The sequence below is a fragment of the Sciurus carolinensis genome, chromosome 18 (assembly GCF_902686445.1).
Source record: "Sciurus carolinensis chromosome 18, mSciCar1.2, whole genome shotgun sequence".
In the NCBI taxonomy this organism is placed as follows: domain Eukaryota; kingdom Metazoa; phylum Chordata; class Mammalia; order Rodentia; family Sciuridae; genus Sciurus; species Sciurus carolinensis.
The window spans coordinates 29,809,139-29,826,804 of record NC_062230.1 but is presented as its reverse complement, the minus strand read 5'-3'; the positions used below and the strand labels follow the sequence as shown (position 1 = coordinate 29,826,804).

Here is a 17,666-nt window from a genome sequence, read left to right as displayed (position 1 = left end):
CAACCATGGACTTTGGGTGATGAGGATGTGTCAAAGCGGGCTCCTCCAGGGTAACCAAGGTGCAGGGGCAGGGAGGAGCTGAGAGCGCTGTACCTTCCGTTAGCTGTGCACCTAAAGCTGCTTTAAAAAATAAAATCTACTTTCAAGAAGGTAGTTTTTCTTCATCTTCATTTTTAAAAATTCATGGAGATCACAGCCTGTGCGTAACAGTTGTTACAAAACTCAAATACCAAGTGGCTGGGAAGCACAGTCCAAAGGGCCTTTAAAGGCAGATTCTCACAACTCGAGCCTTCATGTGCACTTGGCTTTAGGTTAAAAGAACTCACCAAGTTTATGGTCACACAGGCATGGGAGCCATGCACAAATGTGTACTCGCACATAATTATAAATTGATTCGTTTATTCTGTGCAAACATATATGCTAAGCCTAAATTTTTCATCTTCAAAAGCCATCTCTGAGCCTGCTGGGAATTTCTAGGCTACCCACGTTTTAAATTTCTACCTCTCCTAAATCCTTTCTGTTCCATTTTCCCATTTGATTTTTATGTAAATTCAATATTTTTCCCCAGAAAACTCTAACATTTCTAGAAGATAACTTCTCCCAACTCCAAGAAAACCACCAGCAAGGTGCAAACAGTACATTTTGAGAGCAGTCTCATGCACCTTCCCAACTTTTACTTCTTTCCTTGAATTTATTTGTATTCGCTTTTCTTTCCTTGAGTACTTTCCATGTCTCAGGTCATCTCCTTTTTGAGCTACTGGATTATAAACTGACACTGTTGATAAAACCCAAGCATAGAAATTTCCAGAGCAGATTTTCTCAACTTTTAAAAACATGGAGTCCTCCTTTTTGGATAATCATAAAAATATCAGTGAATGTTTTATCTCTTCTTTTACAAATATAAAGTATGTTTCTCAAGCCACATCTGGCCCCCAGGTTATGATGCTGACCCCTGAGAGACCGGCTCAAGTCCCCCCCTCCGCGGCCACCCTGGGATGTTGCAAGGTGACATGGCTGAAGCCAAGGGCATGAACACCAACCAGTCTTCCTCCAGGCTATCGGCGATGAGCTGGCCAAGGGCCACAGCAGACGGCTGGAGAGCAGACAGCTGGAGGGGAGACGGCTGGAGAGCAGCCGGGTCATTTTTCTGTTTCTGGTGCCAGTGATACAAACACCCTCTGGACAATGGTGAGTTGCTTACATTTTTTTTTTTAATGAAATGATACATTGAAGGTATAAAAGTCGCCGAGGCACGAGAGTCACAGAACAATGCATACAGAACACTACCCAGCGTGTGAGGACTGTTTAGCTTTCATTTTGATGATTTTTTATCAGTACCCAAAATCAGAAACTCGAGCATTTTTTCTTAATCTAGTCCTACATGATTGCAATTCCTGAGGTGAACTTAGTGTCCACTTGCCAACATCCTTGGATGTGAACCAAGACTGCTGGGAAAATTCAGATATTTACATTCCCACATATAATACAATGGAATTCATAATTGTAATCAGATACTAGAGATTTAAAAATGAAAATGGGCCCTTATAAGACTCTGCATCTCATATGTAATGGTAACTCAGCAACAGGCTTCTCAAAGTCTTTTGACTTACAAAATGTAGTTTAAAGCCGTTTCATTAATAGTTTCCAATGGGCTGGGTGAAGCTGGGTGTAGTTCACTTGTCTAGAAATCCTGGGGCCCCGAGTTCCATCCCCAGCCATCAAAACAAAAATGAAAATAATAATAATTTGCTGTATTTAGATAAAGATTCTTAATCTGTAAGGAGTAAATACCAATTAGCATCACCAAATATAAAATCAAAGTTTTGCTGCATGAGGCAGCACCCAAGGGGAGACAACCCTGCCCGCGGCAGCCCTGGCCTCCGGGTGGGAAGCGCGCAGCTGAAGGCCATCCTGTCAGAGCCACTCAGGAGCCGCCTGGGCTCGCAGCGTGTTCAGTGAAACGCGCTGTCGACTCCACATTACAAAACTTCCTTAAGAAGTATCAGCGTGGCATTTGGAGATCGCACGGAAGGACTGTATCCCAGGAATGAAAACTGACATTCAACAGGACTTCCCGCCCCCAAGTAGAGGCGCTGGTCCCTCAGAGCTCCTCGGTAACTGTGTGACCAGGGCCATACAGAGCTTAGCAATGCCATCTATTAAAAGTGACTTTCTGGTGTTTCTCCCAAAACCTGCCTCTTCATGCTTATTTCACATTCTTAATATAACAAAATAAACTCTTTGTTTTACTTACAGCAAAGTTCAAAGAATTGTTTCCCCCTCTACCTTTTAATTAAATCTTCCAGTGGGAGCCAAAGTGGTCTAAGAGAAGAAAAAGTACTTTGTTATCTAGTCTACAAATTCAGCTTTAGGTAGTAATGCAGATATTTAAGCCTAAATAGGAGAGGTTTTCTGAAAAATAGGTACTTTAAGAAAAATCAACCTTTACAGGAAAACACTTTCAGCTTTAATATTCTTTTAGTTTTATTAAGTCAAATTTTCCTACAAATTCACATAATTCCACCTGAAGGAAATTTCATTAATTTGCATGTCAAAGAGCAGGACATGTGGATAAAGACCTGAAGCTTTTAGAAGAAGGTACAAAGCACTAAGGAACCCTTTCATTTTTTCACAAACCTCTGTACCTTTAAAATACTTTGCAAACACCATGCATCTTCTTTTCAGTCACATCTAATAAGCTAGATGAAAGAGTTAGTTTTTATTCACAAATCAGTAAAACATGAGGGGCCACGTGTTTTGCAGAAACTCAAATTTCTACAAAATGCAAATAGTAGTGGTGCATACTGATAACACTGGAATGATAAATAAGTTACTTCGCATGTACAATTCTAAGATAAAAGATACCCCACATGGAAGTGTCATCTCTTCGCCGCTTGACAAAGGGGGAGATCCTCAGAGTTGGTGCCTTCGCCCCTCTCCTTTGCTGGGTGATCACCTGGAATGAGCAGAAGCAAAAGTCAACACTTACCGAAGTCACAGAGGTGGCTGCACCTGCATGTGTTTTAGAGTGTTGTCATGCAGTATTTTACAAGTTCTGAAGATGGTTTAGGATGATGAAAAAAAATTGTTTTGGTATTGGGGATTGGAACCCAGGGGCGCTTTACCACCGAGTCACATCCCTAGCCCTTTTTATTTTTTAATTTTGAGGCAGAGTCTTGCTATTTCCCAGGCTGACCTGGAACTTGCGATCCTCCTACCTCAGCCACCCCAGTTTCTGGGATCACAGGCCTGCACCACGGCACCTGGCTAAAACATGCACTTCTTAAACCTACTGAGGAAATCGGAATGTTTAGTACTCGGGACTCACTGTAATTTTTCAGAAGGGTTTCTTGCCCTTTCCTTCAGTGAACAGAGTGCAGCCTGGAGTAAACCCCCTGTGATAAGTTCCAGGCCTCTCTCTCATACATAAGGAATGGAATTCGACAAGAGAGGGCAAGTGGTTCCGATGGCAGCCTGGGGACCAGGGCTCTTCCCCCAGAAAGAAAACCTTCAGCACCTCCAGCAGCACCCTCTTGTGGCAAGAAAAAAATGGGCACAGTTCTCATCTCCCTACCAAAATCGGACACTCCTTGAACACTCCTTGAACTGTGGAAAATGTTTTTAAAGGCCAAAAAGCAAGACAACAAAGCTCCAGGAGACTTCCTGGGACCCCTGTAGTGCTTTAGCAATAGTAAAGAAGTCGTTGCTGCTGCTTCTTCTTCTTCTTTTTTTTAAGGCAAATAAAAATTTTTAATAATTAAAAGTAAAATCATTTTTTTTAAAGAGGTCACTTCTGCTCAGTTCCTTTTGTCAGGGTAGCAAAACATGAGCTGGTAGCAGTGTCCAGGTTGAGAGAACCCACGTGGGCCATGCCACATCCACAGGCAGCAAGGGCAACACGAGAACTAGCTTTGTAAGACTCGAGAGCCAGGCCGACATGGCTACAGTGGACAGAAGCTTCCTGTGGCATTGTGTTAACAGGAGGAAAATACGAATTTAGACAAGCTATTAGAAAAATGCAGTTTTAGTACCAAAAATACACAGTTGGTTTTCAAATAGAGTTGAATGTCCCCAAAGGCTGATCAGCCTTGAGACGAAGACCTCTCCAGGACTGGATAACAGATGGAACTCTCTCTCCCTCACATTTGGGCAACTTTGTTGGACAGAACAAAATCAACAAAATTCCTTAGAACACAAGGGTGTTAGGTCTTCTAGAAAAGTATTATTTAGAAAATGGAGTATTTTTGCATAACGTTGAGCTGATGAAGGTTTTCTCTAAACATATTGTCTTTTACTTGGAGCAAAAACTTCTTTGCCTCTAAGATGGCAAGTGTCAATAGCAGCAGGACTAATGAACCAGCTGTCTTTCAAAGGTGAGTGCATCTATATAAGCTCATTTTTTTTCTAGCACTTTGAGAGCTTTGATGAGATGTGCTCTCACCTTGGCATGCTTTGGGCTTATTTTCAAATAAAAGCAAATTTTGTTTTGTTTAATATATTTTTAGACATTGATGAGCCTTTATTTATTTTTATGTGGTACTGAGAATCGAACCCGCTGCCTCATACATGCTAGGCAAGCGCTTCACCACTGAGCCACAACCCCAGCCCACAAATTTTGTTTTAATGTCTTATATTGTAGCCAGAGGAGCTTGTGCAGTGATAAGGTGCTGTGGTCTGCAGAACAATCATTTTCTTATCTTCCAGCTTCTTGATGCCGTCCAGTAGGAGTTACGTAGCTTCAGACTGCGCTATGCAGGCGGGCGCTGAGAAAGCGAGTGGACTGCTCGGCTGTGTCGCTGAAACACGAGGCACTATTTGGTTGACAATTCTTCAAGTTGTTGCACAAAGAAGTCACAGTTGTGCCAAGAAAATAATTTGCAGGTCACTGTTCCTGTCCCAGCAGTTCAGCGGTCATCCTCATTGCTGCTTCTACGCAGCTCGCCACAGCACAGGCATCCGAAGCTGCTTTCCTGCTTTGAAGCCGATTCTCGATACTTTTGGCATGTGGTGTATGAAAAGTGTCCCTCTCCCTGTCTGTCCCTCCCTGTCCTGTGTGGTGTGAGACCACCAAGAGCTAGTCAGCGACTTTCATCTCAGAACAGAACTTGGTCAAGAAATCCTGCTCATTAGCATGAATGTTAATGAGACTGACTGTAAAAAGCTCAGGAGCCAGAAAAGCTCATTTCTCGAGAAGCTGGCTTTCCTCCTGGGACTAGTACAGCGTCTTGGGGCTGTGTGTAAACAAGCGCTCATGTGTCACCGAGATCCACTGGGACAAATGGATCCTGTCACATATTCCTGGGAAGTGTGTAAATGTAAACAATTCGTGCTGTTTTTTTTAATATGCACACACTTTGAACCAGCAATTCCACTTTACACATCCACACGGAAGCACTACTGGTTACGAGCGGACCAGGGGAACTCTGCCACAGTCAAAAACGTAGCTGCAGTCCACTCACCTAAAACACTGAGGCCCTGTTACTGATGCAATCAGAACAACTGAAAGCTCATTTAAAAAGCAAGCATTCTGAAAAAAAAAAGATCAGCCATTCTAAGAATCCATTATTTGTAAACAATTAGCATCTACTAAAAAAAAAAAAAAAATCCTGAAAATGCAAAGGATGCATAGATGCACGACTTCTCCTTCTGTGTTCAGCAATCCTGGCAGAAAAAAAACAATTTTGGTAAAAAAAAAAAAAAAAAAAAAAAAAAAACTACTTATGCAGTATACAAATCTGAACTGTTCCAAAGACTATAAATATGTGAAAATCAGGTTTTTCAAAACTTCTGCATATGAATCTTATCTAAGAAATTTACCATTATTCCCCTACTCTTTTTTCTTTCCAAGAAGCATTTTTTGAAGACTAAGTAACATAGGCTAACCGTATTAGCTATACGTGAAATTAAACTATGGCTCAAAAGCTCAGGAAAAACTCCTTCAAAGATACAAATGCACAGGAAGAAATACACTTGCTAAAGCTAAATGAGAACCTCAGAAACCTCCTACCCATCTTTCTTCTTCCATGAGGCTGTCTGATAAGATTTGGGTTTGAAGGCTGAAGTGAAGACTCTTTCAGAAAGGTGTTTGGGGTGCCATCCTTAGTTCCATGCAAGAAATGAGCCAAAATTCCATATAAAAGTGGTCTACAGCAGGAAGAAAACAAAACATCAATCAGTTTATCATAAAACGGAAAAATAAAAATGTTTATTCTTTAAAAGATAACCTCTGATAGCAAAATGGCCATGTCAGTCACTAGATTAAAAACAGTTGTGTATGCTGGGGTGGTGGTGCCCCTACAATCCCAGCACTCAGGAGGCTGAGGCAGGAGGATTGCAAATTTGAGGCCAGCCCCAGCAATTTAGTGAGATCCTGTCTCAAAATAAAAAATAAAACTGGCTGGGGATATGGCTCAGTGGTAAAGCACTCCTGGGCTCAATCCCCTATACCAAAATATAAAAATTAAAAAAATAGTGTGATTATTATTTGAGTTGTTAACTATTCATCCTCTTAAATTTAAAAGTACCATTTAACTTGGAAGAAAATCTAAAACCCAGAGAAAACATGTGAACAACTTAAAAGTCCATCTAAACTGAAATACCGTTTCAATCAATCCATAGGAATTCAGTTTTTAAACTCCAGGGCCAGTAAGATATTTCCCAGTATCTAACGCTGTCTGATAATCTACAGGTATTCATTCATCAAATGCCTGTTGAATAAATCATGGCCCAGAAAAAGTCACATATCCAGACAGCCAGGGCTCAAATACTGGCTTTGCCACTGGTCAGCTGTGGGACCTTGGGCAAGATTCAGCCTCCTGGCCTCCTTGGTGTCTCTTCCTCTCTAAACGGGGCAGCATAGGCCCTGAATGAGTTCACACACGTGTCCAGGGCTATGCCTGGCACGCACTAGACACACACACAGGACAGCTGCACAGAGCTGGGCAATAAATAACTCCTGTCTTAAAGGCTAATGCACAGTTCACAAAACACTCGGACTTTTCTTCACTGAATCCTCATCATTTTGTGATGTCATGATCATTATTGTCAATTTGTAAATGAGAAAACCACAGCTCAGAGAGTAAAGAAAGTTTATACTTATACCCCAAGTCCCATACTCTTTCTGGAAATATGTCACCCAGAAATTTCTGTCAGTATCTTTGCATGAATGAAAGCTGCTCTGCTGACAATACAGAAATGTTTTCAATTTCATCCTTGAAAATACAATTAACTACATTTAATTTTTGAGATACCACCTACCAATTGGTTGGTACCGTTCAAAGCATAAACAAGCCCTTTGAAACTGCAACCTAACTGCCCTCCCTGTGAGCTGGTCTCACTCCCCACAAACAGAAGAAGGAGGTACATGACAGTGTCCAGCTCCCTGCTTGCTCTCTTGGGAAAAGGCGGACTCCTGAGGACTCTCCAGCAGCTCCACAGGAACCAAGAGCAAGGACTGAGACCTCCTTCCAACAACAGGGCGCCTGGGAGCTGGCTAGAAGCAGATCTTCCAGCCCCAGTTAAGCCTTCAGAAGACTGCAGCCTCAGGAGGGACCCCAGCAAGACTCACCCAGCTCAGCCCATTTCCCAAATATGCTGCAGACAATAACAAATATTCGTTTTAAGCCCCCAGATTCTGGAGAAATTGCTTAGGCAGCAATAAATAACTGCATATCAAAGCAATTTTTCTATTCTACCAGGAAAGCAGGAAACGAAGTTTCTTTAAAAGGTGCCCCAACCCTTCCTTAGGCAGGCATCATCTAGGAGTATAAAATGTGTCTCCTGGGGCTGGGGACATAGCTCAGTTGGTAGAGCGCTTGCCTCACAAGCACAAGGCCCTGAGTTCAATCCCCAGCAGCGCCAAAAAAAAAAAAAAAAAAAAAAGGTCTCTTGCTTACTTTAAGCCAACCTTTCCCCAATTATCAATTTGTTCAGATGATTGTTAAATGTTTAAATTCTTATATTTTAAACATAGATAAAATTGACATAAGATTGAAATCTTTAAAAAGTTAGGTATTTTAATCTGCAGATAACTAACACATTCAACCTGCAATTTCACAGATATTAAGATCCATTTTTTAAAAAATGAATCTCTTAAAAAAATCATTAAAGAAAAGTACAGCCTCATGTACAATACTGAGAAGTCAAACCTCTTGAAAACTGGAATTTTCTTCACAAAATTGGCACAAACTCATTTAGTGGCATGGCTTGACCTAATATTATCTATGGAAACTTCTGGCTTTTGAAGACACAGCGGGCCTCAAGGGTACATCTGTACTAAGTAAATAACACAAGGGGTACATGGCGATGGCAAACTTGGCAAATGCAAATTGCCAAAGTCTGAGGAAGCAGAGCTCGAAGAGCTTCCCTAACTTTGGATATAAAGCCATCAACTTACTTCTTAATACTCTCATCTGCAGCTAGTATCTCAAAACTACCAAGAACCAGGAAGACCGTACCTGCTGTTTGTTCCCAAGCGCTACAGACAAACTGACGTCCAGGACTGGACGTTGCCTCACCTCACTGCCCGTCCTAAGTCACACATAGACTCCTCTCACTATTTTCAACTGAACCATTTTTTTATACTTTTCAAAATTTGTCAAAATGTATGCCATCTAGTGTGTTACCCACTGTTTTGTCTAACGATTCAACGTTTAAGTACAGTGATGAACTACACCCATGAACTCTAGCTCTGCAGGATGTGAATACTTATGCCAAAACAGGTCCTCTGTCAAACAGGTTTGGAGACCATGGGTTAAGTAACAAAGGCTCTTTTACTGCAGGATTTCTCAGAGCAACTGCCCTAATAAGGTGATGATGAATCTCCAAGAGGGGATGTGGTTCGGTGCTTTCTGCTCAAAATCCCTGGCGTGGTGACTCCTACAGGACAGCTGTTCTGCGGATCTCACTTGGGGAACAGCTGAGTCCCAGACAGCACTGCAGAAAACAGTGCGTGCTGCTGGGTCTGCAGTGCCTAGAGCAGCGCCTGACATGAGACGGGCTCTTGGGCACTTCTAAGTGAACCCACTCCACTGCAGCATCTCTTGCAATAGCAACACTGGAAACGACCCAAATGTCCATCATGAAGAGCACGTGAGACAGACATCGTTACCCTATGTACACGTGTGACTACACGAACGGTGTGGGTCTACAGCGTGCACAACCATAGAAACGAATAGTTGTACCCCATTTGTGTATGACAAATCAAAATGCAGTGTGTAAGAATAAAAAAAATTAAAAAACCAATCAAATAAGAATAAAAAAAAGATGTCAAAGCAAAAAAAAAAAAAAGAGCAGAGCATGTGCCCATCAATTATGGTATATGAACACTCAGTTGTTTAAAGCAGAAAGTGGAAACAGAGCTTTGCCAGGGGAGATAGGGACAGGAAGGTGGCCTTCAAAGACACCCCTAATATTTATGTAGTTAAAAGACTCAAAGTATAATGTTCCAAGCCTGAGAGGAACTCAGATGTCCCGCCTCACCCAGTACTTCTCTGTACATCTGAAATAACTTATAACCTTGTAAAGAAAACACTGGAATAAAAAGCAAGTGGCAAAAGATGTCCCTTATATAGGCAGAAGAAAATACACACTGACACCATTCAAAGGCAACATCAATTTGATGGGCTGCAAGGCACAGTGTGCACAGTGGGTGTCTCGGGGCTGACCTGAGCTTTCACCGGGCTGGAAACACCCTGCCCTGCTACTGAGGAAGTCCACCCCAACCTCTGCAGCCACTGCTCTTCCTGCAGGAGCTCCTGGCCGTTCAGAGGCACGTCACCTCGAGATGCTCGTCACCCACCTCGCCTCATGCTCACCCAGCCTTTCCACCAGTCAAGCCTCCCCAGCGGAGCTCAGTGAATGCTACTGTTGAAACCAGAGTTGAAACAGCCACTTTACTAGGTGAACGTGTTTCTGTAACAATGTTCCACTAGTGCATTAGCCCCACTTACACTTATTTACACTTATTCTAGATTCAAAATATAGTGTAATGGCAATTATCTTCTTTCTAGTCAGCCTAATTTTGCTGCTAACGCCTTCTACAGTCATTTACTGTTCACATAAGAACTTCAAAGAAAATGTATATCAATGGAACTAAGCTGAGAAGTGCTTTTTCAAAACATACCTGATTTTATATAGTTAATAATTTTCTGGGTGACTGAAATTCAGTGCAATAGCATTTTATTTGGGATTCACATATGTAGAGAACACTGTGACATACCATGACAGATAGAAGTGAATGTCACATATTCTTTTTTCTTAAAGATTCCTGTCCAGTAGATGAACAAGTAAACAGGTAGCTCTAAGAAAAAATGAAATACATGTATAACAATAGTACAAATCAAATCTTAAAGAAACACAGAAACTTGGAAAGAAGAGGAAGTAAAAAATGTCAAAAAGGAGTTAACATCTGAACAGGGCCAGGATGACAAAAGATGCTCCCACAGGAAGTGAGAGGGAGAAGGAAGCGATCCTGGCTGCGAGGCTAAGGGACAGCTGGTGCAAAGGCAGAGGGGCCTGTCGTCACAAGGTGTGATCCAGGGACAATGCATGGCGCGGTGTGAGCCACCCCACCAGAGACAGGTAGGAAGACGGGCTTGCCCTCTGTGCTAAGGCACTGGGGTCTCATCCTGTCCTCAACAGAAACTCATAAATTTTTTTTTTAAACAATGTAATCACTCTTTTAAAAGACAGCTGGCAAGATAAAACAAGTTGGAAAAGAAAGTGACTGGAGATTAAAAATCTAGTCAGATGGTTCCTGAGCAGTGTGGTGCAGGGCGAGAGTGGACAGGAGTAGCAAAAGAGGCACTAGCAATGTGATCTGTGGAGGGACAGGGAGAGAGGAGAGAGCCAGCAGCGCAGGAGGACTCTGGGTTAGACCTGAGTGGTGTGTGAGGAGCCCCTAAGGGGGTCTGAGGAGATAAAGACACCATATTTGGTTTCTGGACGTGCCGTGTTGAGATGCCAGTAGGAATCTGGCCTGCAGCTCAGATTTAAAGCAGAGTCACCAGCACACGGCATCGCTGCTGAAGACACAGGAGTCCCAGACGAGGAGGTAAGCACAAGGGGGAGTAAAAGCAGAGGAGAGGTGGGCATGGGGCGACTGGAAGGAGCCCCAAAGAGGCCAAGAAAACTGAGCGCACTGTGAGGAAGACCCGGAAACTAAGACAGTAAAGAGTCATAAGAAACAAATGACTTTTAAAAAGCATTTTAAGAGAAGCCAATGTTATAAAATGCTGCAGAAACTCAAGTAAAATTGAGCTTCTTAAATCAGAAATCCACATACACCCACTCTTGGTCCTAGGGCCTCTCCCGATCCGAAGGACAGGGTCAGGCAGCACATTATCCTGGGCACCAACTTCACCAAGTTGGTGAAGAGGGAGAGTTAATTCAACTGGCATGTAGGTTAAAACACTTATGGTAAAACAAACACAATTGCACCATGAGGGAGAATCAACAATTCCACAAATTTTTAGAAAGAGAAGACATAGCCTTCAAAGAAAGGTGCTGGGCAGGCTGCTTTGAGCGCAGGGACTCAGGCCTTCTGGGCACAGCTCCTCTTCCTCCCACTAGGGGCCTCTGGAGAAGAACTAACCACCAGAAAGTGGCCGCCCTCCAGGCACAGGGTGGATCAACCTGAGGACAGAACTTAAGATGCAGAGAGGGCAAGAGAGTGAGAGCAAATGAAAGCAGTGGGTGGGCAGCGAAGGGGACTGAGCGGGAACCTGGGGTGGGCTGGCAGAGGCGTGTGGCTGCTGCTGTTCTTAGGAGAGAAGAGATCTGAGTTCTCCCTGAGCTGAAGAGAAGAGACAAGTGTGAAGAGGAAGGAAACAACAGGAAGAACAAAGCCTTAGAAGAAGAGCAAAAATTAAGAACCACGAGGAGTTGCCCTGAGAAGAGGCTGGGCTGTGGGTCAGTGCAGCCCTTGCCCAGCACGCACCAGGCCCTGGGTTCCAGGCCCAGCGCCACAAAAAAAAAGGGGCGGTGGGGAGATGCTCAGTCCTCTGACATCACAGGAATTTTAGTGAGCAGAAACCACCTCCTCCGCTCAGTGCTGCACACACTAGCTCTGAGTAAAGACCTGCTGAATTAAAAAGAAACAAAGGCACCACTGTGTGACAAGTTCTCCCGTGCAACAGTATCAGAAAGGCTATTTTAAAGAAACCCCTTACATTGTGTTGTCCTTTGACTCTTCAAAGGCATTTAATTCACGGATGAGAAATTGTCTGTCCAATGGAACTGCAGGTTGACCAGATTCTGGAGGGAAAAAATTATGAAAACACTGAGTATTAATCGAAAAACAAACATGATTTTGATAACAACCATACTTACCAGACACACACACATTTTTCAGATTTTGGGAGAATAATGACAGAATTACCAAGACAGCTCCAACTGCAACTGACTTTATGACTTCAAAGTATCCATTCTGTTCAATGCAAAACTTAATACAGTTTAACATAAGTTCCCTTTTTAAATCCCAATTTTTGATTGGAAGCATGCTATTCCTGCCTCGAAATTACAATACTAGACTTTAATCAGTTTCCTGAGAAGCCTGTGAATTAAACACATAACTACTAATAACTCATTTTTTAAAAAAACATATCCATTTGGTGGCAATAATTCCAAAAAGTAAAATTGGGCTTAATATCAAGAACTGGAACTCTCACACTTCCCTGGTGGGAAAGCAAAATGGCAGTCACTTTGGAACACAGCTGGCCTGTCTTCTTATAAAGGTCTGCATACATTTACCATACAACCCAGCAATCCCACTCTTAGCTATTTACCCAAGAGAATGAATGTTTATGCCCACACAAAAACTCATATGCAAATGTTTACAGTGGCTTGATTCATTATTGTCCCAAACTAGAGACCGCCCAAATGCCTATCAACTAAAGCAGATAAGCTGGCAGGGCCACACTGTTTCCCCAGGGATAATGGCACTCATAGGGGAAAGCCAACATGGCCAAACCTCAGGTGTAGTATGCAAGCATTTGGGAGGCAGACTCAAAAGGCTGTACCAACATGGCTCCACTCATGACATTCTGGAAAAGAAGAATGATCCAAGGAACAGAAAAACAACAGCTCAATGAGTGTCAGGGCAGGGGTGGGTGACAAGGCTGGCCACAAATGGGTACAAGAAAATCTTTAGAGGGAGGTAATGGAAATGTTCTGTATCTTGATTGTGACTGTGGTGATAGTTACACAATTGAACATGTTTGACAAAATCTATAGAAGTGTGTGTATATGAAAAGTAAATTTTGTTGTATATAAATTATACCTCAGTTGTTTTTTTTTTAAAGCCTAAACATTTAATATGTGTAAGGCAGCTTGGGACCCGGGGCGATTCTAGCCACTGCTGCGCACTCCCGCTGAACTGCCGCCCGCTCGCTTGTCTCTGGTGCGGCTCGCTAATAGCTCCCAGAAAAATGCACCGCAGACACAAGGTGTCACGCAAGAGACTTTATTATGCAGACGACTAACACGTTCGCTTCAGGGTGAAAAGAAAGGAAAAAGGGAAGATGGCCGTGTAGCTTCCCCCAGATATTGGAATCTCCCAGGCTGGAAGGAACCAACAGCGGAGGAGAATACTTGCAAGCTGACTGATGAACCAATAGCTATCTAGCATGTTAGGAGGAAACGTGGGAAGCAGGAAAACGGCGGCAGTGTAAGCCGGAAATTCCTGTAACTAGGAGGCGGGCAGAGCGCAGATTGACAAGTGGTTGGGAGGCGGAGTATGGGCTTTATATTACAACATGAAATTTGGTTACCTCACTGTATTTCATTCTAGGGAAGCCAAAGTCCAAGATGCCTAGCTGTATTTTCAAACGTTTCCTCTTTTCTGATTGTTACTGGCATCACATAGCCATCTATAGCAAACTGAGGAAAGCAGAGATATATGCTTAATAGTAAAGGATCTGTAATGGAAATTCTAGCTAGTTCTCCTATAGTATATTAAGCCTTGCAAAAATTTGTTCCAGCTGTGAAAAGAGCACATATGATTTTTATGGTCCAGTCACCCAGATGATACGGCTTGGTAATGAAACTGGACTTCCAGGCTAAACATGTTCTCAGAATTGGGGAAGGGAAGACGCAGATTCTGCCTCAGGTGATAAACAACAACCACTTACCTGCTGTGAGGACAGATGCTGTATACTTATATTTGTTGAATTCCAAATACTCCCGAATTAATTCGTTAATTAGAAGATTTTCATGAGACAAAGTCGGCCGGGGTTCACGATCATCGTCCAGGGCACTGAACACTTCAGCTCGGATCCTTGCTTTTAAATGACCCAGCACCCCCCTTTTTTCCAAGGTGTCCTTTAAAACTGTTAAATATAAAACAGGAATGCTTCAGTTGTACATTTTGTCACTGTTGGGCATGTTCTCAAGAAAAATGTTTAAAAGGTAAATGGTGTGAATGCAGCTCTTGATCTAAACAAGGTGACAAATTGGTTGAAAACAATAACTGTCACAAACCATGCTTGTAATAAAAAATAAAAGTTCCTAAGTTAAAATGATTTACTCTCACTGTAGCTGAACAAATTCAAGCTATCCTGAGAGTCTCTTCATGGTCAGGGGCCGTAGTCTGCAACATTCTCCCAGACTACAAACAGAGGAAGAAACAGGGGAAATAGCTTACCAGGCCCTGAGCCTACCTCCCCAGTCTCAAACACGTTCAAGAGTATCTGTCCCTGCAAGTGGGTTCTGGGCATCACTAGCACCCTCCACTCCAGAAAGGTGATTCAAGAAAACTACACTCCAGGCATGTGTCATGTTTTTTGTATAAAAGCCTTTGATTCCTTTAGGCGATGGCCCATTCTGAATGAAAAGGTGTTTGGGGCTTTTTTGTTTTGTTTTTCTAAAGGCAGTTATGAGTGCTTTTAAAAAGGTAAAAGGTTCATAAAATGTAAGACAGTTGATAAACAAGTCTTCATCGAGTTTCTCTTGGACACAAAGCACATTCAGAATTGGGGGAAGCAGAGAAAAGGGGCCCTTTTTCAAGAGTAAATCGTCTTCTAGGGTTCCATATCATTTTCCCTACTCTTTATTGTTATGCTGAGAACACTCTGCCATAAAAACTCCTTCAGAAAGAGGTTGTTGACCTGGCTTAAGCCCCACCAACTGAAGCCAGAATTGGGGACAGGCAGTTAGTGTAGAAATAGGGGATCCGGGTCAAATCGAGGAAATGAAGGCCATGAAAGCCATCTGCCTCTGGAAGTTGGAGACTGCCCTGGGAAAATGGAATGTCAAGGACCTGCAGAGCCCATTGATAACCAAATTTACCTGCCCTTGTCAGAGACCACAGACAAGGAGAGGCTAATTAATGCCCCCTGGGCCCTCCCCCTGCCCATCATCTCACTTTATGCAAAACTGGGTCTAATCACATAGGCAGGAAGGAGAGATAAGGGGGGAGAGAACTGGAGAACAAAAGAGACCTTAACCTATAAAAGATGTAGAGTGCATTCGCTTCTTGGGACTTTAGAACATCAGCCATGGCCCCCTTCTCCCTCCTGGGAGAAGTCTATATTATTACTTTTAAATAAAACCTGCTTAATATGTTTGCCTTGGCGTGCTTCTCTAGTGTTTAAACTTCAACATTAGAGGGAGCAGAACTCATCACCCGTCAACTGTGGTATCACAACTATCTAAATCCTCTGAAACTGTATGTGACATTACATGTGATGTGTACTTCCCCAAGAAGAGGGTCCACAGATTCAGGTGCAGTTTATTCTGGTGGACAGAGGTGTGTCTGCTTTATGGTTGTTTAACAGCAGAGTGTCCTAAATATACACTTACATCACCGGTGTCAGAATCATATTCCCAAAGACATTCCACTGCCTACTCTCCACATCTCTACCAATGACTGGCTTCTTAGGTACTGAGGTTTCTGATAACCAGACTGGTTTTACTCCATTAAGCACGTTTATTGCCCGGTGATTAAGACCTGGCATCCTGGAGCATCTTTTCTGGGTTCCCACGCTGCCTCTTCCTGTTAAGAGTACTGTGGGCAAGCTACTTCACCCCTTAACAGCTCAGTTTCCCAGTCTATGCAAAGGGTGTAGGTTGCAACGTGGACTCCATCGGATGACATACGGGCTGTGTGCAGCGCTTAGCACCGTGCTCAGGCACTGATACTCACTGTTACTTGTCAGAACGTCTGCTTCAAAGTTATGGGTATAAAATGTTCTTAATCACATGCCCAGAACTATATGAGCACTTTGAGGAAATTTTCCGAATCTCTGACCCCGGTTTCTCTTGATGGACAAGCAGGACCTCCTGCACAGGCTGTTGCCAGGACTCAGGGAGCGAACCCAGCAACTCGTTCGGGATCGCGAACAGCAACGATGGCTGTGAGTCACGTAAATGATTACTGCCCAGCGACCAGGAGCTGGCCGCCCGGTGCAGCCCGGGTGCGGAGCCCGCCAGGGCTTCCAGCTCCCCGGCCCCGGCAGGGTCCAGAAAGCCGTGCCAGAGGCCTAGGGCGCGGCCGGGAGCCCGCGCAGGTCCCTGCAGGTCCTGGGCTCTTGCTCTGCCTCAGGGCCGGTGTAAACACTGCCCCTGGACGTCCACGTCTCTCCCAGAGCCCGCGCGCGGCGGCCGCCACACCTGCCGGGCGCTCCGGCAGACCCTGAGACCGCAGAACGAGCCCCGCAAAGGCCCAGCCTGTGTTCCGCGCGCTCTCTTTTCGTCCCATGCTTTTCACAGGAGGAAGGCGCGATGCTTCCCACCTGGCACGCCGCCCCGGGGACACTCACCAGCCTTCAGCTCGGTGACAGTCGCCATTTTCAACTGCCGCCCGGGCTGCGCCTCGGGCGCGCGCATGCGCAACTCCGCCCCGCCCCACGGCGTGGCCTGTAGCCAATAGGCGCACAGTTCTCGCCGCTCCCAGTTCCGCCCTTCTCAGTTTATGCTCTTCGGGATTGGGTGAGTGATGAAAGTCCCAGAAGACTCCACCAATCAGCGAGTGTTCTAGGCGGGTCCTGCTCCGGGAGGAGGGAGGTGGGAGGAGCCGGGACAGACAGTTCCAAGCCTTTACCTGTGGGTGCTGCTGGCACCTTAGTGCTTGACTTCAGTCTGCGGAGCCGCTCATCATCCGCCCGCTGCTCGTCTCTGCAGCTTTGAGTACTAACTGCTGACAGTTACACTGTGCAGCCTGTGACTCTCAAACTTGAATAGGCATCGATATCATTTGGAAGACTCGTTAAAACAGACGTCTCGGAGTTTCTCAGTCAGTAAAACTGAGGTGTGGACCGGGCGCTCCGCATTTCTGTCGAGTTCCCAGGCGATGGTGATGCTGCTAGTCTGGGAAACCACACTTTGAGAACCACTGTATTAAGCACGGGCTGTGAGTCTGACATTCTGCCTGATCCTTTACGTACCTTAGCTCAGTGATTTCCCTGTGATCACGCCCGTTTTACAGAGACGCAAACCGAGTCTGCCATAGCTGAAGAGATCTCGCCAGGATCACCAGCAGATGGTAGTGGTGAGATCTGAATCCAGGGTTCTTTCTCTTCAAACCAACTGTCTTCCACTAGCATTTGATACTGCGCAGTGCATGTATGGAATCCAAGAGCTATTTACGCAAATAACTGATGAAAGAATAGGCTCTCACATCCCTAGAAAATGAAGAAAGGGAACTTGGGAATGATATGTCCCAAACGGAG

General features: G+C 44.1%; 1 protein-coding gene across 5 annotated transcripts; it reads right to left on the bottom strand.

Annotated features, from left to right (window-relative positions):
* Nucleotides 1–1,193: 1,193 nt before the first annotated feature.
* On the bottom strand, nucleotides 1,194–16,874 carry Cep20 (centrosomal protein 20). Of its 5 annotated transcripts, XM_047534286.1 has the most exons (6): nucleotides 16,758–16,874; nucleotides 14,130–14,327; nucleotides 12,171–12,255; nucleotides 6,008–6,144; nucleotides 5,460–5,527; nucleotides 1,194–2,956 (listed from the first exon to the last, which is right to left on the bottom strand). In XM_047534286.1, the coding sequence occupies exons 1-5, from the start codon at nucleotides 16,822–16,824 to the stop codon at nucleotides 5,508–5,510; spliced, it is 507 nt and encodes a 168-aa protein (XP_047390242.1). In that variant the 5' UTR covers nucleotides 16,825–16,874; the 3' UTR covers nucleotides 1,194–2,956; nucleotides 5,460–5,507. The 5 variants fall into 5 exon arrangements, with proteins under 5 accessions (XP_047390242.1, XP_047390241.1, XP_047390245.1 ...); XM_047534285.1 differs by lacking the exon at nucleotides 5,460–5,527; XM_047534288.1 differs by lacking the exons at nucleotides 1,194–2,956; nucleotides 5,460–5,527 and adding an exon at nucleotides 10,220–10,300 and having other exon boundaries at nucleotides 6,016–6,144.
* Between the last annotated feature and the right edge of the window lie 792 nt (nucleotides 16,875–17,666).